Raw genomic sequence first — 25001 nt, 5'->3', positions numbered from 1 at the left:
ACCATATTACTAGTAAAATTGTTTTTGTTTTTTGTTTTTTTAAAATAACGAAAGCCTGTGCCCCTCTCAGTGAGGTTCAGTTAAACCATCCGTTATGGAATACAATTCCAATACAGCCTGTGCGCTCTGTTACTGAGTCAGCCTCAGGAGGCTTTCACTCTAAGTCTCAGGGAAGTGTGTACTGTGCACCTTACATCTTCTCCCCAGTAGTAGTCAGGAACAAATGCGGCAGGTTTTACTATAGATTTTCAGGTCATGTTGGGGCGGGTAAAGGGTTTAAATGCTGTGCCATTAAGCATAGGCTTTTTATCTTTAGGTTGCATCTGATGCCAGAAGGCAAACACAACCTCCATTTACGTTTTGCAAATGAATTCAACAAGTTGGTAGAAGACTTCTTACAGTGAAAGTGTGCCCGAGAACCTGTGAGCTGGGGCGGCAGGGGCTTCAGCTGCTGCGGCCTCTGCACCCACCCCAGGGCACACCTCCCTGCACCTGCCCTCCGGTTTCCAGCTCCTCCCTCCACTACTCCTTAACATTAAGCTGTGAATTTCTGACATTGACAAAATAAATTCCTGTCATGATTTACTTTATTTGCAAATAAATCTTAGGTGAGCACTTGTAGTGCTCCTGACTGCTCTTTTAGGGCACCTGGAACTCATGCTGTACTTTTTATCTGAGAGGTACGAGGGGTCACTAGTCTTTGTAGTTGTATTATCACTTTGTGTAAAGGAAGTACATAGAAGAAAGTCCTTGCCTAAGGTCCCGGATTCTACATTTCACAGGGTTGCTCTAACTCCCAACAAAGGGAAGAAAGTCTCCTTTATCCTCAAATCCCCATTCACTCCCTTACCTTTGCTGGATTCCTTTACTTTAATACTTTGAACCAGTGAAGATGGAAAAATATTTCTTTTTATCTCTTTATTAAAAGAACTATTACTTAAAACATTAAATACAAATTCTATTTTGTTAAAATTGCTAAACCCAGAAACAGTCAAGAAGAATGTAGTGAAAAGAATAAAAATAAAAAAGCCACAAGATTTTGGACACATGCATTTTAATTAGTATAGTATATATCTTAATTTTTAGAGGAGTTCCACATTATTATATCAACAGTGTGAATTTCTGACAGGCAAAACTGAGCACCATAGATACAAATAGAAAGACCATGCTTCACTGAGGACAACAGAAATTCACTGAGGCGGCACGATGTCTATGACAAGTTCTTAAGCCTCTTCCTCGACCTCCTCCTCCTCGAACTCGCCCTGCTCGTCAGCCGTGGCGTCCTGGTACTGCTGGTACTCGGACACCAGGTCGTTCATGTTGCTCTCGGCCTCGGTGAACTCCATCTCGTCCATGCCCTCGCCCGTGTACCAGTGCAGGAAGGCCTTGCGCCGGAACATGGCCGTGAACTGCTCCGAGATGCGCTTGAACAGCTCCTGGATGGCCGTGCTGTTGCCGATGAAGGTGGCCGACATCTTGAGGCCCCGCGGCGGGATGTCGCACACGGCCGTCTTCACGTTGTTGGGGATCCACTCCACGAAGTAGCTGCTGTTCTTGTTCTGCACGTTGAGCATCTGCTCGTCCACCTCCTTCATGGACATGCGGCCGCGGAAGATGGCGGCCACCGTGAGGTAGCGGCCGTGGCGCGGGTCGCACGCGGCCATCATGTTCTTGGAGTCGAACATCTGCTGGGTGAGCTCGGGCACCGTGAGGGCGCGGTACTGCTGGCTGCCGCGGCTGGTGAGCGGCGCGAAGCCGGGCATGAAGAAGTGCAGGCGCGGGAAGGGCACCATGTTCACGGCCAGCTTGCGCAGGTCGGCGTTGAGCTGGCCGGGGAAGCGGAGGCAGGTGGTGACGCCGCTCATGGTGGCCGACACCAGGTGGTTGAGGTCCCCGTACGTGGGGGTGGTCAGTTTCAGGGTGCGGAAGCAGATGTCGTACAGCGCCTCGTTGTCGATGCAGTAGGTCTCGTCCGTGTTCTCCACCAGCTGGTGCACGGAGAGCGTGGCGTTGTAGGGCTCCACCACCGTGTCCGACACCTTGGGCGAGGGCATCACGCTGAAGGTGTTCATGATGCGGTCGGGGTACTCCTCCCGGATCTTGCTGATGAGCAGCGTGCCCATCCCGGACCCGGTGCCCCCGCCCAGCGAGTGGGTCAGCTGGAAGCCCTGCAGGCAGTCACAGCTCTCTGACTCCTTCCGCACCACGTCCAGGACCGAGTCCACCAGCTCGGCGCCCTCCGTGTAGTGGCCCTTGGCCCAGTTGTTCCCGGCCCCGCTCTGGCCTGCCAGAGAGAAAGGAGACTATTAGGGAACCCTAAGGAATCCAGAGTTCTGCCATTCTGACTCTGCACTAGGTGCCTTTTCTTACCGACTGAACATTTCTCTATTCCAGTGACCTTGAAAACACTGGAGGTCATAATAAAATGAGATTAGTTCAAACGAGGTTATTAGTTGGACAAAACTATTTCTAAAGGACAGAGAATTTAAGAATGATAACATTACATAAAACTTTAATTAAGGCACTGGCCGGGTGGCTCAGTTGGTTGGAACTTTGTCCCTTGCACCCTGTCAGTGCACACACCTAGGTTTTGGGTTCAATCCCTTGTTGGGGGCACATATGGGAGGCAATGGATTGGTGTTTCTCTCTCACATCAATGTTTCTCTCTCGAATCAATAAAAACATTATCCTCAGATGAGGATAAAAAAAAAAAAAGCTTAGCTAGACTAACATGGTTCAGTGGTTGAGCATCAACCTCTGAGCCAGAAGGCCGGGTCAGGGCACAGGCCCAGATTTAGGGCTCGATCCCCAGTGTGGGGCGTGTAAGAGGCAGCCAATCAATGATTCTGTCTCATCATTTATATTTCTCTCTCTCTCCCTCTCTCTTCTCTGAAATCAATAAAAATATATTTAAAAACAAAATACTTAGAGCCCTGGGTATCTAACAGTGGACAATCAATTGTGAGGTGGGATGTGGCCCCCAGGGTGACTTTTCCTCTAGCATATCGGTGGTCATGGGGTTTGGACACCCTGACTTTTCCTCCCTGAAGATAACATCTAGGCCTTAGTTGTATTTAAGCTCCAGGACCAGATAAGCAACCAGTCCAGCCACAGCTGACCTCAGGGCCAGCTGCATTAAGTAATGACCCCCTGTCCTGGTGCCCACCAGGCAATCAGTGGAGACCACAACCCTGAAAGGACACACCTGGAAAGCTGCTGGCTATTCTATTGAGATCTTCCCCTGGGACTTCCCCTAAAATCCTAACCCTTAAAACCCTTGGGATGGAGGACCCAGTGTGCAGTCCCTCGAGGGAGTGCGTCCTGCCCTTTCTTTCCCTTTCCTTCCCCCTCCCGCCTCCAGGCACTTTACCATTAGCTTCCTCTCTTCCAAGCTCTAAGGGCTCTTCCTTTACCTGAATAACTTGTTTGCTAAGCCAATTCCTTCTGGGAATTACTTTTAATACCTCTGTAACTTACCTAATAAATGTTCTCTTACTCCCCCCCATGCCCCCCAAAATAAAAACAACAACACTTATATTAGACCCCATTACCAGGCAAGAGCAAAGGCACAATGAGATCAGAGGAGAACACGGGCTCCAAGCAGGTGCCTCACTCCTGTGCCTTTGCTTCTTGGAGTGGCCACCTACTGTGACGGGCCCTCTGAACTGACCAGTGGCCTAGTAACTCCCACTGGGAGCTTGTTCATCGCCCTTCACCCCTTACCCTTCACAGGCTGCTCTGTGGTTCGAGGACGACCTACCAGCCCCCGCAGGCTGGCAGTGCTCTTAGAGCCGTCTGGACAGTCACGGCCCGTGGACTGGGTGGAATGAGGCCACGACTCAGGGCCGTCTGTGGACACACAGTGTCCACCTTGGCACTCAACACGAAAAACTCTGGTTTCCACAGTGTTTAGGAAGAAGACTCAGTGAGCCAGTTCCCACTGATCACGACAACATACCAAACACGAAGTTGTCCGGCCTGAAGATCTGGCCGAATGGTCCAGACCTGACCGAGTCCATCGTGCCGGGCTCCAGGTCCACCAGGATGGCCCGAGGAACGTACTTGTTACCTGCGGGGGAAGAGCTGGACTTAGACCTGTGATGGCGAAGGAATCAGACAAGGCGGTGCTCTCTGCACCTCTCCCAGCAGCGTTCACTAGAGCTCATTCCAGCTGTGACACAAAAGGACAAGAATAGGGGAGCGTTGCTTCTCCATAAAGGAGCGAATGAGCAAGCGTGGCCACGGCAAACATGCAGGAGTCTTAAGGAACTGTGCTGTATCTTTTAGCAGCTGACATTTTAAATGAATGCAAGAAGCATTTCTCTGTCATTTGTATGTTCCTAGTACATTGCATCTGCCCCAGTATGGAAAGCAAGGTAGGAAGAAAAGCAAAAAACATTCAAATAATCACCAGCAGCTTCATTGTAGTACACATTGATTCTCTCCAGCTGCAACTCGCTGTCTCCATGGTAACTGCCAGTGGGGTCGATCCCATGCTCATCGCTGATGACCTCCCAAAACTGGAAATTTAAATTTTAAAAAATCACATGAAGGCCTGGCTTCCTAAACACCAGTAAGGACGGCCCTTTTCTTCTCTGGTGCCCTTGGAGCAGCGGCCATGGTGGTCGGATGGTCAAGGAGTCCCAGACAGACCAGGTAGCTGTGCACCCCTGTCCCTCCAGCAGGGGCTGCTGAGGGGCTTGGAAACTGGCAGAGCCTGGGCCATGTGATGGGGACAGACTGAAGAGCTGGGAGGGGCCTGAGGAGGAGGGTGGGCACAGCAGGTCTCCTGGAGGAACTGTGGGTGCTGGGGAGGCTGGCAGCCCCAGGCAGGGCTGAGGTCCCAGCGTCCAGGCTGATGTATGGGTCTTGGCAAGATCCAGACCCAATTGGATCCCACCCTGTGGCTGCGTTGGGAATCAATGTCTCCTGGCACAAGCCCCACCCAGCCCTCCAAGTGTGCAGTTTGATGCCCCTGGCATCCATACTGGCCTCTGGCCACTGAGCTCATGGGGGGGATGGGTGAGTGGGTAAGGGAGGAGCCTGGAACCAGGACTGGGGCAGTGAGTGTAGCTGATCCCTGGTGAGGGCGCAGATTCCATTGTGAACTGGCAGCAGGAAGGGCGGCACCGTGGGTCGGGGAGCGGATGGCTGGCTGGGTCGGAGGCCCTTGGTGCTGAGTCTGGGCTCCCTCAGCGGACCAGGGAGACCCGTGGGCGCGACGACCAGCCGGCGCGCAGGGCCCTGGCACCGGGGAGGCTGGGTGGGAACATGGCGGTTCCGACAGAGACCTGTCCTCCCTCAGATGCCGCCCACACCCCCGCACCACGCCGCTCCGGCCTCGCCCACTGGGGGTAACTGCAGCCCCAATACCGTCACCTGCCGCCTGGAAGCCAGGAAGCCAGACTGGCACATATTACCATGCAGATGGTGCTCGGATTGGGGAAATGACCTAACATTGCATCTCTGTATCCCAACAAATAGTCTGCATAACATCTGTCACCTCAATGACACTGCAATTTTTTCATTCAAACTATAGGCAAAAATATCCCATTAAATTCCACATGAGGCCTCTGGATTGATTCGGCCGCAGCCTCTATCCAAATTTCAGAGACTAACACACCCAGAGAAACGCCAACTACACGCAGCTTGAGGTCGGTTCCGAGGAAATTTCAAAGGGCCTTGATTAAAGGCACTTACAGCTGCGTCACCGCTGATCGCAGCAGGTGATGGGGCTTCCGGAGCCCGCGGGCGGCCGCCCTGAAAATGCGTCCCTGGTCCGGCGGGTGCTCCGGAGACCCGCTGCCACCCCGGCCCGCACCCTGGGGACCCGCTGCCACCCCGGCCCGCACCCTGGGGACCCGCTGCCACTCCCGGCCCAGTCGCTCCCTCGGGACCCGCTGCCACCCCCGGGGTCCGCCGCCCCCCAGACCCCCTCTTCGGGGACGCGCCCACCTTGGCGCCGATCTGGTTGCCGCACTGGCCCGCCTGGATGTGCACGATCTCGCGCATGGTGCCGGCTGCGGAGCGGGTGGAGGCGCTGGACCTCGGGACTGGGAGCGCGGCGAGACCGAGAACCGGAACCCTGAGACCTGCGGGTGCGCCTGGGCTCCACCTTTTATGCCGACGGCCCCGCCCGGCCTGCGCTGACGTGCAGGGGGCGGGCGTGCGGAGGGCGGCGCGCCCGAGACTGCGGCACCGCGAGGGGGAGCCGGGGCGCGGTGCGAGGTGCGGGGTGCGGCTGGTCGTCGCGCCCACCGGGTCCACGGAAGGAACCTAGACCCGGCACCCCAGGGCCTCCGACCCAGCCAGCCGCCCTCTCCCCGACCACGGTGCCGCCATACTCTGCCCTGGGTCATTCAGGAAAGCCGAATCCCCGCCCCAAGCCACCCCGTCCCTCTGGATCCCTGAGAGGCGCTGGAGACCTGGGTCCTGGGACCCGGAGGGGAGGCTGCCTCCAAACAGGGCCCTTGCCTCCCGGGCAGGGGAGGGCGAGAGACCCCCAGCACCCTTTGGATTGGGGAGCCCAGACTTTTCAGTGCAGTCTACGGGGGCTCGCTGAGGTTCCCTGCGTCCTGAGCCTGGTTTTCTTTCTATTCCGGTGTGTGGGGCGGGGGGGGGGGGGGGAGGACGGGGGGGTCTGCAAGTGGGGAGGAGTGGGTGTTCTCCGGCGAGAACGCTGGGCAGGCAGCTGGCTTCCAGGAAAACAAGGAGGGAGGGCGGGCGGCTCTCCCCTTCTGCGTGTAAGGAACATGGTCGGTTTGGGAGGGGCTAGGAAAAGGGACGCGGTGCTGGATTTGTCTGCTTTAGGTCTTGGGTCCTTGTAAAGGCCACTTAGATGTGGGAAATTATGCGAGCGTGTGTGGCAGAGAGAGAGGGAAGGGGATGAATGTGAATAGAATAGCCACGCTTCAGCCAAAGTAGGAGTGCCTTACATACACGGTGTCACCTCATCCTCACAGCAAAATCTCACAGATCTGGGCAGCCCAGTCCCGGCGCCACCAGCCACGTGTGAATACAGAACACGTGAAACGTGGGTAGTCTGAACTGATATGTGCTTTCAGTGTAAAATACTCAGAGGATCCCATGGATTCCATACGTTAAAAGAATGTAAAACATTCCATTACTGATTTTGTATATTAATTACATGTCAACATATTTGGGATATATTTTGAAATTAATTTCACTTGTTTCTGTTAACTTTTTAAATAGCTTCTAGACTAGCAGTGATAGCTAGAAATTTTTAAATGACCTATGTGGTTCACATTGTATTTCTAAACAGCACTATTCTGGAGCAAACAGTATTACTATCCCGATGCCATAGCTCAGGAAGGAGGCTGAAAGAGCTGAGTAGCCAGAAGCTAGTAAATGAAGGCACCTAGACTCCTTCTATAAAGAGAAGGCCCCCGGTGAGTGTTAAAGGTTTGGTTAGGGTGAGGTATGGCCCAACCTTAATTCTTCTCGAAGATGATCCTAACAGTGGGCCAGGTGAGCAGGGGCCTGGGACTGCTTTTGTTTCTCAGCACATCCTCCTTTTCCTCTCTGGGGCCAGTTTCTCCGACTATAAAACGTTGATAATTATAGGAGCCCCGAAGCCAGCTTTGTGAGCAGGAAATGAGCAGCTCTGTATGAAAGCCGGTCGAGTTTCTGGAGCAAAAATACCCCATAAAACCCGAGGTGATGCTGTCATAAATACTAAGCCTATTTGTCATGTTACTATGAGCATATATCTGAGGTGCGTGGGCAAAATCATGGCTTTATCACCCGGCTTTAGGAAGCTGGTCTTTCAGGGTGCCCCACCACACAGGCAGGCACCTGGGGCCTCCTCTCAGGGTGGGAGGGGTTTCCTAGACTTTCTCCTCCTCTTTCCCCTCCCCACATGGCTGCCCCCCCCCCTCCCCTCCGTAGAGCCCATCCCACAAGTGCTGTTCCCAGGTTCCTAGCGTTGGTCCTGCACCTGCTCTCCACTCACAGGGCTTGGGCTCTTCACGGCCAGCTGGAGTCTTCCAGAGCCTCTCCAGAGAAGGGCCTGCTCCATTACACAGTTCCGCAAAGCCTTTCTGGAGATAATTGCCTCTTGGCCTTTGTTGTTTCAACCATGGTATGCCAAAGAGGAGAGATGATAAGACCAGGAAGGGATGCTATTGGTGATGTGAGGACTCTATCAGGTGGGCATCTCTCTACCTGTGGAGGTGTAGATCACCCTGTGGAGTGTGCCCACTTGGCTGCATTCTGATCGGGTTGTTAAGCAAGTCACCTAACCTCTCAGAGCCTCTCTTACTGGTCTGAAATTTGGAAATCAATTGTATTATGTTGTGAAGATGAGAGACAGTGTCTGTGAACTGGACCTTTAGTGTACATGCAGTCAATAAATAAGTGACATTTCTTACAGCAGGGCCTCTGTGGGTTACTGGCAGCCAATGTTCTTCCCAAGGCCGCCTCCTCCTGCCCCAACCTTCTTACTTGTTTGCCCATGCCTCCTCCAATACCTGCCCCTGATGTCAGAGAACTGTGGCAGGCAGTTAGACAGACCTGAGCAGAGCAAGGATGATGGGCCAGGTACAGAAGGTCACCAAGGCAGAAAGCTCCGGGTACCTAGCAACAGGCAAATTTGGGAAAACAAGGACCTCACCTCCAAGGTAACCTTTCCTCCCCTAGCATATCACTTAACCTCTCTATGTTCCAAGTGTCTCATCTGTCATGTAGTTTGGACCCCCTGACCTTTCATTTCACTGGTCATGAGGTTTGGACCCTCCCCTGACCTTCCCTCCCCTGGCCTGTCACTAGTCATATGGTAGTCCCCTTCAGAGGAGGAACAAGGGCCTAAGAGTGGCCTCATTCAACTCCCATGCAGGCCCTTGCTGGACCACTCCCTTCAGCATTAACCCCTAGGGATAACATCTAGGCCTCAGTTGTGTTTCAGCTCCAGGTCCAGAAAAGTAGCAAAACAAAGACAAGTGATGTGGTAGCTGAGATCAGGACCAGCTGCATTGACTAATGACCCCTTGCCCTGGGGCCCACCAATCAGCAGAAACCATGACCCTGAAAGGACACACCTGGAAAGCTGATGAATATTCTATTGGGATCCTCCAGGTAAATACCCTCAAGACCCATGGCCCAGTGCCCTCTCCCTCCCTGTAGCACACCTTCCCCCACATCTCCCCCCCAGGTGCTTTACCTTTACCTTTCTCTTTCCTAAGTTCCAAGGGCTCATCTTTGGCCTCTGTAATTTGTTTCCTGAGCTCACACCCAGCTAGCTCACTTTTCCTACCTCTGTAACTTTCTAAATAAACTTGCTCTTATAATTTGAGTCTTGTAACTGAATTATTTCTTAGCCAGAATGCAAGAACTGAGATCTCTGAACTCAGGTCGTGTCACCGGTGACATTCTGGTGCTGTTTCACCAACAGAAGCACACAAGCAGGTTTTTATTTTTTATTTTTATTTATTTTTTAATATATTTTATTGATTTTTTTTACAGAGAGGAAGGGAGAGGGATAGAGAGTTAGAAACATCAATGAGAGAGAAACATTGATCAGCTGCCTCCTGCACACTCCCCACCGGGTATGTGCCTGCAACGAAGGTACATGCCCTTGACTGGAATGGAACCTGGGACCCTTGAGTCCGCAGGCCAATGCTCTATCCACTGAGCCAAACCAACCAGGGCACACAAGCAGGTTTTTAAATAATGCCTGCCCACCCTAAGCTGGCTCATCTGAGCGCTGGGCTCCTGCTCCCCTCCACCTGTGGGCAGGCCAGCCACCAGGCCATGCCACCATAGTGCTATCCTGCACAGCACAAACAAATAATAGCAGGAAATGGGGCCGACCCAGGCCCTGACCAGAATCAAACCATGGCCTCCTGGTTCATAGGTTGACACTCAACCACTGAGCCACATAGGCCGGCTGTTTGTTCCTTTTTAACGTAAGTTCAATTATTTTTGCCTTCAACATTAAGAATGTAAAAATACTATATTTTATTATGCCATGATTTAAATCAGACATGATCTTACAAACTCTCAGATACAAACTCGCAATCTTCTCTGAATGCTCTTTTCCTATAACCTGTGGTGTCTGGGCCATATCAAATTCTCAGGGCATACTGTCCCTGTTCCACTGGCCAAGGCTGTTCACGTTACTGGACTAAATTACCCCCCATTCAGCCCACTCCATGTTCCCACAGGCCCTGGACAGAGTTGGTGCAAATCTTGAATATGCCACTTACTAGCTATGTGACCCAAGGCAAGTTACTTAACCTCTCTGTGCTCCAATTGCCTCATCTGTAACGTGGGAATAACAATAGTAACTGCCTCCTGGGGTTGTTACAAGGATTGAATGAATATTTGAAAGAAAGCACCTGAGCCATGGTGTTATATAAATTTTAGCTGTTACAATTGGTCTTACTATCTCCTTGCTTCCTTCCTGCTCTCCCTTCTCCCCACCCCTTCCCCAGTCTTTCCCTCCTCCCCCCACTTCAGGAGCTCTTCCCCTTGAAGCAGGGCTCAGCTCTAGTCATTTCCTCTGTGATGCTCCCTCCTTTGTGCCCATACAGTGTGTACACACCTCGGTACTGTGATTCTGGCCCCTGGTCCATGAGGTTGTCCACAGCAAGGCAACGAACAAGCAACACAACTCGCAATGCTCTTTCTCTCACCCAAACCCCAAGGGTGTGCAAGTCAAAGGGGTCCCCGCCTTGAGGATGGTTGAGCCCGAGGACCCCCAAGGCCGGTACAGGACTGGACTAGCGCCTGGAGGAGCCAATTCCCTTCACTTTCCCGTGTCCTGATCCCCTCCCATCTATTTTCTGAATACTGGCCCTTTTCACGCTGAAATCGGAGCTGCCAAAGCATTTGGGTGGGGCCACCATGCACACTTCACGGCGCCAAGCTGCGGGCAGAAAGGGTGCTGGTCATTTGCGCCGAGGCTCCAGAGCCCAAGGTTTGTTCTTTCACTTTCAAGGCAAATAACAAGGTTGACGTCAGCCTTTTCCTCTACGTGCTGCCAGCTAGGCGTGCAGAACCCAGTCTGTCTGTCTTCTACTGAAAGTGTGCTGGGAGGGGCTCACAGAGGCACAACTGAGGCCTAGATGTTATCCCTAGGGGTTAATGCTGAAGGGAGTGGTCCAGCAAGGGCTTGCCCAGCTAAACATTCCAGTCCCTTCCTGCTCACCCCATCTCCCCCCCACCCCCCCAATGAAACAGAATTTGGAATCAGCTATAATCTAGGGAGGCACTGGATTCAGAACTAGTTGGGTTGTACTTTGTTTTCCTTTTTCTCTCTTTGAAAAAAATTTTTTTTAAATTATACTTGACATACAACATTATATTAGTTTGGGGTATACAACATAGTGATTAGATATTTATATATCTTACAAAGTGATCACCCAGATAAACCAAGACCCATCTGACACCATACCTAGTTATTACAATATTATTGACTATATTCCCTATGCTCTACTTTACATCCCTGTGAGTATTTTGTAAGGATCACTTTGTACTTCTGAATCCCTTCACCTTTTTCGCCCAAAGTTGGGTTGTTCTGGATGGAGAGTTGCGTGGAATGCAGGCTGACCACAGCTTCTGGGCAGCCTCATCACACTGTGACTCAGATAAAGCTGGCCTGGGTCTTTGTGGAGCTGCTAGCAACCCTCTCACCCTTCCAGGCCCTCCGCTGCCAGCGTTTGGATTGTAGAGAGGACATGACATTGACTGGGTGAGCTGGACACTGTCAGGGCCCGATCCTGGGGAAGGACACGTGCTCATGACCAGTTGGCACAGGTGTGTCTCAGTATTTATACACTTAAGTTAGGCCCCATTACCAGGCAGGAGCAAAGGCACAATGAGATCAGAGGAGAACACGGGCTCCAAGCAGGTGCCTCACTCCTGTGCCTTTGCTTCTTGGAGTGGCCACCTACTGTGACGGGCCCTCTGAACTGACCAGGGGCCTAGTAACTCCCACTGGAAGCTTGTTCATCGCCCTTCACCCCTTACCCTTCACAGGCTGCTCTGTGGTTCGAGGACGACCTACCAGCCCCCGCAGGCTGACAGTGCTCTTAGAGCCGTCTGGACAGTCACGGCCCGTGGACTGGGTGGGATGAGGCCACGACTCAGGGCCGTCTGTGGACACACAGTGTCCACCTTGGCACTCAACACGAAAAACTCTGGTTTCCACAGTGTTTAGGAAGAAGACTCACTGAGCCAGTTCCCACTGATCACGACAACATACCAAACACGAAGTTGTCCGGCCTGAAGATCTGGCCGAATGGTCCAGACCTGACCGAGTCCATCGTGCCGGGCTCCAGGTCCACCAGGATGGCCCGAGGAACGTACTTGTTACCTGCGGGGGGAGAGCTGGACTTAGACCTGTGACGGCAAAGGAATCAGACAAGTTGGTGCTCTCTGCGTCTCTCCCAGCAGCGTTCACTAGAGCTCATTCCAGCTGTGACACAAAAGGACAAGAACAGGGGAGCGTTGCTGCTTCATAAAGGAGCTAATGAGCAAGCGTGGCCACGGCAAACATGCAGGAGTCTTAAGGAACTGTGCTGTATCTTTTAGCAGCTGACATTTTAAATGAATGCAAGAAGCATTTCTCTGTCATTTGTATGTTCCTAGTGCATTGCATCTGCCCCAGTATGGAAAGCAAGGTAGGAAGAAAAGCAAAAAACATTCAAATAATCACCAGCAGCTTCATTGTAGTACACATTGATTCTCTCCAGCTGCAACTCGCTGTCTCCATGGTAACTGCCAGTGGGGTCGATCCCATGCTCATCACTGATGACCTCCCAAAACTGGAAATTTAAATTTTAAAAAGTCACATGAAGGCCTGGCTTCCTAAACACCAGTAAGGACGGCCCTTTTCTTCTCTGGTGCCCTTGGAGCAGCGGCCATGGTGGTCGGATGGTCAAGGAGTCCCAGACAGACCAGGTAGCTGTGCACCCCTGTCCCTCCAGCAGGGGCTGCTGAGGGGCTTGGAAACTGGCAGAGCCTGGGCCATGTGATGGTGACAGACTGAAGAGCTGGGAGGGGCCTGAGGAGGAGGGTGGGCACAGCAGGTCTCCTGGAGGAACTGTGGGTGCTGGGGAGGCTGGCAGCCCCAGGCAGGGCTGAGGTCCCAGCGTCCAGGCTGATGTATGGGTCTTGGCAAGATCCAGACCCAGTTGGATCCCACCCTGTGGCTGCGTTGGGAATCAATGTCTCCTGGCACAAGCCCCACCCAGCCCTCCAAGTGTGCAGTTTGATGCCCCTGGCATCCATACTGGCCTCTGGCCACTGAGCTCACGGGGGGGGGGGGGGGGGGGGGTTGAGGAGTAGGCAGGAGCCTGGAAGCAGGACTGAGGCAGTGAGTGTAGCTGGCCCTGGTGAGAGCACAACCTCCTTTGTGAACTGGCAGCAGGAAAAGGGGTCAGGGAGGCTGGGTGGGCAATGTGGCGGTTCTGACAGAGACATGTCCTTGTTCAGATGCCGCCCACACCCACACACCATGCTTGGGAGCCAGGAAGCCAGACTGGCATATGTTACCATGTCTAGATGGTGCTCGCATTGGGCAGATGATCTAACACCTCATCTATGCGACTCTGTTGCCAAATAGAAACATATCTAGACTTCGGTAAGGAGCAACTTTAATCGAAGGCTAATGCACTAGGGAGAATGCTCTCATCTCAGACACCTGCAAGTGTCTGAAATCATACAGAATCGGCTTATCTTTTTGGGGAGGTTTGAGCAGGACCATGGAGCTTCGTGGGTGAGGAGGAAACACGAGTGGGGAACAGGCACAAAATCGGGTTGCTGCCATGTGAGTATTTTTCTCTGTTGTCAGCAGATTCTCAGTGTGAACTGTTAAGGGGCATAGTGTTCACCTGTGTGCTTGCTTAAACTTGGGGATGACCCCAGATTCCCGGTTTGTGGGTAGGGGAAGCCTGACTAAAGTTGGGTGAAGCAGGGAGAGGGTGGAAAGGGGCAGGGTGAGCAGGTGTCAGCGCCCCTGTTGTTTCACACAGGCGGTCTGTGGTTAGCACTGTTAGGAACGGAAGAGGAGTCATGTGAGGTTGACTTTGGTCCAATCAGTTGTCAGAGGTGGGCTGGCTTCCCCATTCCTGCCGGCCCGAAAGGACTAGCTGTTATCGTCTGCTGAGCAAGTTCCTTGACTGGCAGGTGAGGAGGGTCTTAGAGATCAGAGATTTCACAAGAGGCAACCTTAGGAACATGATGAAAAAGAATTATTATTAAAGGTTAAACAAGGCAGTCGACCCACAATTTGAGGTTTGAAGGGAGCTAGCTGAGAAGGCTCAGAGATGTGGGGCCTGAGCACACTTAGGTGGCAGAGTTAGGTTGACAGTGGCAATTTGCTGAATTTCCAGGTTGCAGTGAATAGTTCTGGAGGTGGCATAGACATTTACGGGAACGCACACACAGCGGTTCCTTCTGACCACTGCACAGGTGCTCCCTGGGGAAGCCAGGATCAGGTCCAATGCAGACTATTTGCTGGACTTTCTGTCATTCTGTGGCGATGTTGCTGGTGTTGTGGTAAGATTGCCTACACTTCTGGTCATTGTCGGAAGCAGAGCATGGAAAATGGGGGATTCTGGCAAACCTTCTGAGTGGCCCAGCCAGCAGCAGCTCTGGACACAGATTGTCCACACATGGTCTGCTGAGCGGTCCAGCCTTGGAGTCCTCCAGCCCCTCAGCTTCTTGATCCAAAGCTTCTTGAGAACCTGGCAAGGACGGAAGTCAAACCACTTTCTGTGTCTGGGATTCTGCACCTCGTCTTGCAGATGTAATGTGCTTCTGTGCACCTTTTGGATCATCTAGGACCCGGTGAGCTGAAGTCAGAGGTGATAGTATAGTTATGGCAATAAAGGAAGGCAGTCTGGTTGAAGATTTGATAAGGGTGAATGAGATTTGCTAAATAACAGGATCTGTTTCAACTGCAGGCATGCTCTTCCCTTTTTTGCCTATGCCCCTCTCCAGGGGTGACATTTGTAGAACCAAAAGGTCAATGTACCCAAAGCTTGCACCCCTCCAAGCCCACTTCTAGTGCATGTATAATCCACCCTCCCTGAGTAGCCCAAAGGGCAGGCCGTGCATGCGTATCCCTTAGGGCCCAGGGAGACTGCAGTGGAGAGGGGGATGATAGAGTTTAGATGGGTGGGCTGGGACATCCACAAACATGCACCCAAAGCATAATAAAAACTCTGAACACTGAGCTCAGGTGAGCTTCCCTGGTTGGCAACACTCCCTGTATATTGTCAAACATCTGTCCAGGTAAAGTAACATGTTCTGACTCCATGGAGGACAACAGAAATTGTGTGTTTGGTATTCCTCTGGACTTCGCCCTATGTGCTCTTGGCTGATTTGAATTTGTATCCTTTCTCCATAAAAAAAGGAAGGAAGGAAGGAAGGAAGAAAGGAAGGAAGGAAGGAAGGAAGGAAGGAAGGAAGGAAGGAAGGAAGGAAGGAAGGAAAGCTGTGAGTATAATATCTTTCAGTAAGTTCTGTGAGTCCTCCTAGTGAATTATCAGATCCAAGGGTGATGTTAGGGCTCCCTGACCTTGCAGTTGGTATCAGAAATAAGAATGATCTTGGAGGCTGTTCCCTCTAACTTGGCAGTTGGCCCAAATTCTTCTCAGTTGCTGTCAGAAGTGGGATTCACTAGCCTGACCTCGACTCGCTGAAACATATGGTTCAAGAAAAGGAAGGATGAAAGGGTGGAGGCTGATGAGCCTTTGATTTTGGGGTAACCACAAGGTCACCTGTGGTATAGAACTACAGCTGTGTTATAATTAGTTATTGGAAGGTAAAATTTACCAAAGGAATTTAGAAATGAAAGCTCCAACTCCTGAGAAGTTGGCTCACTGGATGCATAAGAAAACTAAGTAACAGGAAACAATCTAGTATCAAGCCTGTTGTTGTTATCAAACGAAAGGTAGAGTGTCGGACTGGATCTGGAGGCTGAACCAGCTTGGATTCAGGCTGTTCTGAGGCACCTCAGGGCTGCCACCAAAGGGAATAGTTGGCTGCAGCCAGTGGAGGCTAAGATTTCCAAGACAATGAGGGGAACCACAATGGGGAGAGCCCAGAGACCCATCCACTAGGACAGAAATCTTTAAACAGTTACTATCTATATATATAAAAGCCTAAGCAACTGTTACGACTGAATGACCAGAACGAGCGGTCGGCCAGTCACTATGATGCGCACTGACCACCAGGGGGCAGACACTCAATGTAGGAGCTGTCCCCTGGTGGTCAGTGTGCTCCCACAGCCAACCTCCCATGGCCCCTCCCCACACCCAGCTGGCTCCCCCATCGACCCCGATTGGGGGGGGGACCTGGCCGGCCAACCTCCCAGGGTCCCTCCCCCTGGCCGGCCGGCCCCCGATAGGCCTTGATCGTTGGCCAGGCCGAGGGACCCCACTTGTGCACGAAGTCATGCACCTGGGCTCTAGTTGGATAAATAAAGTGGGTGTTGATGGGATAAAGATAAAGGTTGTGCCTCTATCTCATCTGGCAAAATTGGGGTTAACAAGTGAATGGAGCTGTATTTCCTAGTGGTCAAGGCAGCCCACTAGTTCTGCACCTGTGAGCCCCACGCTGTATAAATGGAAGTGGACTGAGGGGAGGCACTTGCTAGACTAGTATTGCTGCTGGCTTCTAGACCAGCAGTGGCCAAACCCAAATCCTTTCTAAACAAAAGTGCAAAAGTTTGATAAAGATAAAATGATAAATGTGGAGAAGGAGGAATGGTCATGAAGGATAAAGGAACGGTTTATACAATGAGGAAAGTAAAATATTTATATTGGTCCCTCGAGAAAGACTTAGCCCAGTTATACCAGATGCCTGAAGAGCAGAGCCACATGCTGCTGAGACCACTCTTGTTTTTGGAACCTGAGCGGGTGAGTGGAAACCTGCAGAACTGAGCAGCGTCACTCAGACAACATCCCGGGACATGACGATGGACTGAACTAAGTGTTCGTGGTTCACTGGGCTCTGGTGATGTGGCAGCGTCTGTGACTCTCACTGCTCAGGTCACCATACTGTGATGCAGTGTAGCACTGGTCTTGTTGGTCAGATTCAACCACCTTGTGTAAACAGTCTTCTAAGATTGATATTGACAATCAAATATATTGAGAAATAGAGTTAAAAGCTCCTCAAGATGTAACAAAATGACTGGTGTGGGGAAGAACTGGACTTACCTAACCATCAGCTCATTTTTAGGCTTAATAGTTACTGTATTTTCCGGCGTATAAGAAGACTTTTTAACCCAGGAAAATCTCAAAAGTCGGGGGTCTTATACGCTGGAAAATACGGTATTTGGGTTTTAAGCAATCTGATATACATTGTCAGAGATTTTTCTAACCTACCATATTTTCTGGCATATAAGACCCCCAACTTTTGAGAAGATTTTCCTGGGTTAAAAAGTCGTCTTATATGCCGGAAAGTACGGTATGTGCAAGTTTATCATAAGATACAAATAACAGCAAATCAAGAGTGGGAAAGAGTCAACTTCATCCAAAAGTATGAAAATATATGTAATGACTTTATAGGATGAATCGCTTAGTGTTTCCTGTTGCTCTAATAGATGCTACATGAAATAGAGATGCCCAGACAAAGATGATTTGCTTTCAGAGTCTTAGCTAAAGGCCAGGGGTGACCTGTGTTGTGAAGAATTAATTTACCCAAAGGTCTGGCTGGCCCTTGCCGTGGCTCCTGGGAGGTGATCTTTAGGACCCTGGGATGCCCTGACTAATAGGAGTGTCTTGGTTTGCCTGGGGCTTTCCTCACCAGCCCCTCCATCACTGTGATTGTTGATGGGGACTCTGGGTCACATGGTGCCAGTTCAGATCTCCTAGGAATGAGAGACTAAAGGTAGCAGCTCAACCTCCAGAGGGGCTGGAGTGTGCAGGTTGGCTATGCAGCAGCATGAGGTCTAACCCCAGTAACACTCGACACCAGCAGCTCAGGTGAACCTCCTTGGTTGGCAGGCCTCTGTGCTTGCTGTCACACATTGATGCCGTGAGTTAACATGGTCTATTACTCCGCAGACAGAGGATGACTGGAACCTCTATATTTGGACCCCTCGGACTTCTCCCCATGTGTCTCCTCCCCTGGCTGTTTTTAATTTATACTCTTTCACCATGATAAACTATAACCATAAGTGTAACAGCTCAGTGAGTTCTGTGAATTCTTCTGGAAAATCATTGAAAGCGAGGGTGGTTTGAGAACCCCTAAGACTTGCACGTGTCAGAATTGAGGGCAGTCTTCTATATGGAGACTTTGTTCCCTCTACAGCTTCATAGTTGGCCTAACTTATTCAGAGGATTGTATAAATATTACATGCGAAATGCTGAAACCTCCAGGCTTCTACTCAGCTGTCAGAATGCTGACAGCCAGGCATAGGAAGCAGGAATATTTTGGGGTATATGACCATTTCAAGAAGAAAGATGTAGTAATAATGGTTATATCTGCTATCTTTTGCAACCTAACAAATTAACCCAAAATTTAGTGCATTGAGGCAAAACATTTCTTTTTTAAAAAATATGTTTTTATTGATTTTTAGAGAGGGGAAAGAGAAAGGGAGAGAGAAACAGAAACACTGATTAGAGTGTTGATTGGCTGCCTCCTGCACACCCCCCACTAGAGATCGAGCCCACAACCCAGGCATGTGACCTGACTGGGAATTGAACCAGTGACCTCCTGGTTTCTGGGTCAGCGCTCAACTGCTGAGCCACACTGGCCAAGCAGAAACATTTCTTATCAATCACACATTTGAGGGCTGGCTGAGTAGTCTTGTTATGGGCGAGTTCATGTGGGGCTTGATGTTCTAGGGCAGTGGTTGGCAAACTGCGGCTCGCGAACCACATGCGGCTCTTTGGTCCCTTGAGTGTGGCTCAGCATTAGAACCACTTCTTCAAAATAGACTCGCCCAGGCCGAAAACCGACTTCTGCGCATGAGCCACGAAGTTTCAATTGCACTTTATGTGCGTGCCTACACATGGTATTTTGTGGAAGAGCCACACTCAAGGGGCCAAAGAGCCGCATGTGGCTCACGAGCTGCAGTTTGCCAACCACTGTTCTAGGGCAGCTTCACGCACGTGTCTGTGGTCAGCAGGCTTGTGGGTCTAGTGAGACGCATTGTTATGTCTGGCAGTTGGCTTGGTGTCAACTGGAGCAACAACCATGTGTCTTTCATCGTCCATCAGGTTAGTAATGCTTGTTCCTTTGGTGGCAAAGGGGTCCCCAGTGGCAGGAGAGGGCAAACCCCCATTCACAAATGCCTTTCCCACCCTTGCTTGTATCACATTTGCTAATGCCCCATTAGCAAAAGCAAATCATGTAACTAAACCCAGATTGAGGAGGTAGAGGAATAGAATCCACCTGTAATTAGAGGAGAAAAGTCACTTCCAAAGAAGCATGTACCGGTCAGTGTTCTCTGGAAACAGACCCAGCAGAGTCTGGAGTGTGCGGGGAGGCCAGCAGGCCAGGAACTCAGGCAGGCGCCTGGAAGGGATTCTTCTCTGTGGAACCTCAGTGTTTGCTCCTAAGGCCTTCACAGGATTGGACAAGGCTCATCATGAAAAGTCATCTGTTTTAAAGTAAATTGATTTTAATATGAGTCGAGTCTACAAAATACCTTCACAGCAACACTGAGACTATTGTTGGACCGAATAGCTGGGCTCCACAGCTAAGCCAAGTTGACATATAAAATTTCACCATCACAGAGCAAACATTCAGCTAGCGTCCTATCTGTACAGTCTCCGATGGTTCTCTGAGCAAACAACTGGACAGATCACCCATACTTCACCCAGTGAGTCCTGTCGTCTAAAAGCTCCACCCATGGGCTGAGAGATTCCAATAGCTTCATGTCTCTCTTAAAGGAGCATAAACCTAAGATTACCAGCCACCTGAAGAAAGCCTCTATCATGAAAGACAGAGGCTCAAACAAGCAAACAAAGATTTAAAAAAAAAGAAATATGGCCCTGCTGGGGAGCTCAGTTGGTTAGAGTGTTGTCCTGAGACATCAGGTATAGGGGAGCTCAGAGGCGCAATATGTCTCCAGCAGTAAAGGCGTCTGGGAAATATTGGACTCTAACCTTCTGTGACTGTTTAACTCTGTGGCCTTAGGCTTGGCTGACTACCCAGAAGCCAGAATACCGCCCAAAGATAACCCTCAGGCCCCAGGAGGGAGGTTGATGAATGTATAGAGTATGATAATGGCCTGTTAACTGAGGAATGCATTGCTCTTTCAGGTGGTCTACAGAACTGCACCCCACATGCTTTTACTACTAACCCCCCATGAAAAGGGAAGCCCTGTTCTGGGGGGGGGGGGTGCATTCTTCCCAGCCTGGCCACTACTGGGAGCAGCTGCTTGGCCCCTGTATGTAAGTTTCTCCTATTAAAGCTCTTATGAATTTGAATAAGGCTACTGTCAGTTCTTTGGAATCCATCCTGAATTTAGACTTTTGAGGCTTTGCCCCAACACCAAGGTTGCAGGTGCAATCCCTGCTCAGGGCACATACAGGAATCAACAAAGGAATACATAAATAAGTGGAACAACAAATCTATGATTTTCTTTCTTTCTCTCACCTCTTCCCACCCCCCTCTCTCAAATAAATCAATAAATAAAACATAAAGAAATATGGAGGAAATTATATAAAGGAGACAAAAATGTCTGTTAAAAATTTCATAAATCTGCCCTGGCCAGTTTTTCTCAGTGGTTAGAGTGTCAGCCTGTGTACCAAAGGGTCATGGGTTCCATTCCTGGTCAAGGGCACATACCTTGGTTGTAGGTTCGATCATGGCCCCGGTCAGAGTGTGTGGGGGAGGCAACCAATTGATGTCTCTCTCCTCTCTCTCTCTCTCTCTCTCTCTCTCTCTCTATCTCTCTCTCTTTCTCTCCTCCTTCCTCCCTCCTTCCCTCTCTCCTTTCCACTTTCTCTAAAAATCAATTGAAAAAATATCTTCAGGTGAGGATTAACAAAAAAATATATATCTCATGAATTCCTCAGATATGAGATGATAGTGCATCCATAAAATAAGAACAGAATGCTATAAAAATATAAAATTTAAAGAAAATGCTCTTAGAAATCAAAATTTACAAGAGCACAAATGAAAACTTAAGTGAGACACTGGAAGATGAAGACAAGCAAATCCAGAAAGCACAGTAAGAAGAGAGAGGGATAGAATATGGAGAGAATTTGATAAGAAAATTGGAAGACTGGCTGGAAGTCCAATCTTAGATGACCAGGTACTCCACAGAGAAAACTGGAGGGAGGAGGGGGGTTGGAGAAATAGCCTATATGATAAAAGCCTAATATGCAAATTGTCCCCCCAACTCGGAGTTTGACCGCTCGCTATGACATATGCTGACCAGCAGGGGGGTGCGTGGAACATGGCGGGTGTTGGCGACACAGCACTGGCAGCGAGCGGCAGTGGAGGCACTACCAGCCCCGATGGGCCCTAACGAGAGCAGGACTGTGGCAGGATGGTGGAGCAGGTGAGCAGGTGGCACCAGGCCAAGGTGGGTGCAAGCAGGGCCCTATCCAGTGGCAGTAGTGGGGGGCAGATGCTGAGGGAGCTGGGCAGGGGCCCGATGACTCAGGTGGAGGGGGCTGTGCAGGAGCCTGGGGCCCCAGGTGCTGCCCAGGGCCCAGAGATCAGCTAGGACCTGCCCTTCCACGCCAGACACTTGCACTTCAATTGCCGGCCAGGCCTAGGGACTGCACCCATGCACGAATTTCGTGAACCGGGCCTCTAGTCATTATATAAAAATATCACTTAAATGACAGAAAAATGTAAGTTTCCAGATATAATTCTATATGGTGAAGTCCATCACCTTCTTACAATCTAAGTGCATGATTTAGTTACTTGGAAAACTGTCAGATCAGTTCCTCAGGAAACAGACTCAGAGAGAAATTTATATAAGAAGCACATTGGAGAATGAAGGAAGCCGGTTTGGGGGAAGTGAGGAGTGAATTGTGCAGTCCCAATAAAGGGCTCAGCCCATCCCAAAGGGTGCTCTGGAGCTCAGATGACCCTTCAGAGATGTCCCAAATTGAAGCAAGAAGGCTAAACCTTTGTACCTTCTCCCCACGAACCAGCTCTTTTAAAAAAAATTGTATTTCTTGATTTGGAGAGAGAAACATCGATTTGTTGTTCCATTCACTCATGCATTTATTGGTTGATTCTTGTATGTGCCCTGACCAGGGAGCAAATCCACAACCTCGATGTATTGGGACAACACTCTAACCAACTGAGCTACCCGGCCAGACTCTGGACTAGCTCTTGTACATGAGGTGGCCCCCGAGGAAGGGCTCATGGCTCTGGGTGGGGCAGCTCTCTTCAGTGCAAGTGCCATAGTGGCCTAAACTCAACAGCTGGGGATATGAGAGCCTCATAGCCCTGAAGAGGGATCACTTCCTTAATTAAACTGGAAACATGTAGCCTGAACTCTGAAGTCTTCGGTGCACACGTGATCGACAACCTCGGATTCTGCTGCTCTGACACCAGCCTGCACGCTGAGAGAGTGAGCTGGAGTTGCCCATGTCTTACAGCGGCTCCACCAGGGAACTAAGGCAGGGAGTGGCCACAATTGTCCGGCGCTGCCTGAGATGAGAGTGTGAGTCTTTCCAGTTCTGAGGAGCAGCATCCAAAGGCCCATTGTTTCTGCACAGGACAGTAACAGGTACTTTATCAGTAATAATGCTGCCTTTCTGCCGGTGATCTGTCCAACTCCGACATTCATTTCTCACTTGGTCTGAACTTGAGCAGAGCAACAGGGAGTGCTGTTTCTGAGGCCCTCACGCCCCTACTATGCCGCTGTGGTCAGTCAAAGGGCAGCTAAAACATTAAACTAAAACTTTTCATTTTCCAAAGCTGATAAATTAGAAGTATTTGTAAATAATTTTTCAATTTACTAAAGATTTATTATCTAACACCACATAATGAATTTTCTTATTAAGTGTTAAATTATCATTTTAGTTATAACAATTGAATTAACTTCTCATTCATTACCCCAACTTTCCATGTCAGATCTATATCCCATTTATTCAATGGTGCCTTTTAATGTCTTCTGCTTGTGAGGCAAGTAAGAAAGATGGAAGGAAATACACACTGAGCTCCTCCTGTGTAATGCAGCTAGCGGAGGCGCTTTGCTCACACACACCCACACTCACATGCACACCCCCCACACTCACATGCACTCACACACCCACACTCACATGCACACCCCACACACTCACATGCACTTACACACCCACACTCACACGCACACTCCCCACACTCACATGCACTCACACACCCACACTCACATGCACACTCCCCACACTCACATGCACTCACACACCCACACTCACATGCACACCCCCCACACTCACATGCACTCACACACCCACACTCACATGCACACCCCACACACTCACATGCACTCACATAGCCATTCTCACTTACACACCCACATTCACATGCACTCATACACCTACACTCACATGTACTCATATACCCACATTCACATGCACTCACACACCTACACTCACATGTACACACATCCTCACTCACATTCATACACACCCACACTCATATGCACAGAAACCCACACTTACATGCACTCACACACCCACATTCACATGCACACACACCCATACTCATGCACTCACACACCCATACCCACATGCATTCACATACCCACACTCATGCACTCACACACCCACACCCACACCCACATGCATTCATATACCCACCCACATGCACTCACACACCTGCGTGGTAGATGTACTGATCTCCCTGCACATGAGGAAACCGGTTCAGAGCAGTTAAGACAATGGCCTGGCATCATGCAATGCCAGCAAAAAAATCAGCAATTGCATTGGCTGCTGCTTGATAGCACATTTTCTGGAGTTTCACATCCAAGCTGTTTCCTAGGTAACCAGCACACAGCCTCCAGCACTGTTTGCATAAAAGGGAGGAATGGGCGAGCCATTTAATGTCTGCTCTTGCCCTCCTTCCCTGCATCCGCGGTGCTGCAGCCCTTTGTCAGGGCCTTAATGTGGTGGAAACAGAAAGCCCCAAAGCTTGTGGGGGTCGGGGAGGGAAGTTCTATTTCAAATGAGATATTTCCACTCATTGAGGGACCAGATTAATTGAGGATCTTGCCTGTCAGAGCATCAAGCCTGTTCCTATTTTTATTCACCCCCTGCCTTTTCCTCTTCTCTCAGCTTTTTGTCCTTGCAGCGAGTTCCTGTTACTGGCAGACAGCAGTGAACACTCCACTCAGCTGAGCCTGTACCTGCGGTAGCACCAGGATCTCTTCCCCAGGTCAAAGGGCTCTTCGGAGTCCTCACCGTTCCTAGCCTGCAAGTGACCAGGGCAGGGACCAAGGCTGGAAGAGGTCTGTGTCACATGCCCATTTGTCCTGGTGCCGAGTCTTAGCTCATTGGGCGCCATCCTGTGATGGCCACGTGCTCTCCCTGCCCTGCTGCAAGAGCAGGCTTGAGCTGAAAGAATAAATGAACAAGAGGAATGAGAGAGGAAGCAGCCCATCCCCTCCCCACCTTTAACACTTTGACCTTCATCTGACCAAAGCATTTTCCCTCACTAAGAACCTGAAATGCACGTGGCTTTTATGAGAACCTATCTTCTGATATAAATGTTAATGAAATTCAAGCTCATGGGTGTTGCTGCTGAAAGCCATTTTCCATGGTAGCATCATGTGCAAGGAACACACTGGAAATGTCAATGGCCAGTCCTATTATGTACGATTAACATGCTGCTATTTTAAATATCAATGGGCAGCTACAACATGGCCACAGGTCAAGGTCAAGAGGCATCAGCCTAGCTGTGGGGCTGGCCCGCAGGGATGGGGAATGGGATGGGGGGAGTGTCTCAGTTATAGGGGTCTGGAAGGCGTCTGCATCCAGGGGTCTGAGCTGTGGATGAAGGTGCCTGGCACAGTCTCTGGGCAGTGACAGTGCCCACGTCAGGCTTTTAGTCATGAACAGGAGTGTGGGCATGGC

The 25001-nt window shown here is 50.4% G+C and overlaps 2 protein-coding genes across 4 annotated transcripts in view; one reads left to right on the top strand and one right to left on the bottom strand.

The window, feature by feature from the left end:
* The window catches only part of BPHL (biphenyl hydrolase like), a 39662-nt gene extending 38804 nt beyond the window's left edge, over positions 1-858 (top strand). For both annotated transcript variants that reach the window (XM_054721557.1, XM_008159925.3), the window contains one exon: positions 317-858. In XM_054721557.1, coding sequence (XP_054577532.1) covers positions 317-404 — 88 coding nt within the window. In that variant the 3' untranslated portion in view covers positions 405-858. The remainder of the gene's footprint in view (positions 1-316) is intronic.
* Positions 859-1037: 179 nt separating this feature from the next.
* The window catches only part of LOC103302885 (tubulin beta-2B chain), a 54801-nt gene continuing 30837 nt past the window's right edge, over positions 1038-25001 (bottom strand). The window contains exons 1-4 of one of the 2 annotated variants that reach the window (XM_054721556.1): positions 5956-6110; positions 4412-4520; positions 3959-4069; positions 1038-2284 (exon numbers count right to left, since the gene is read on the bottom strand). In XM_054721556.1, the coding sequence (XP_054577531.1) occupies positions 1224-2284; positions 3959-4069; positions 4412-4520; positions 5956-6012 (1338 nt within the window). In that variant the 5' untranslated portion in view covers positions 6013-6110 and the 3' untranslated portion in view covers positions 1038-1223. Of the gene's footprint in view, positions 2285-3958; positions 4070-4411; positions 4521-5955 lie in introns of those variants that run through there. The other variant, XM_054721554.1, reaches the window with a different exon arrangement.

Source organism: Eptesicus fuscus, chromosome 9 (genome assembly GCF_027574615.1).
Source record: "Eptesicus fuscus isolate TK198812 chromosome 9, DD_ASM_mEF_20220401, whole genome shotgun sequence".
Taxonomy (NCBI): domain Eukaryota; kingdom Metazoa; phylum Chordata; class Mammalia; order Chiroptera; family Vespertilionidae; genus Eptesicus; species Eptesicus fuscus.
This window is presented reverse-complemented; position numbering and strand designations above follow the sequence as displayed.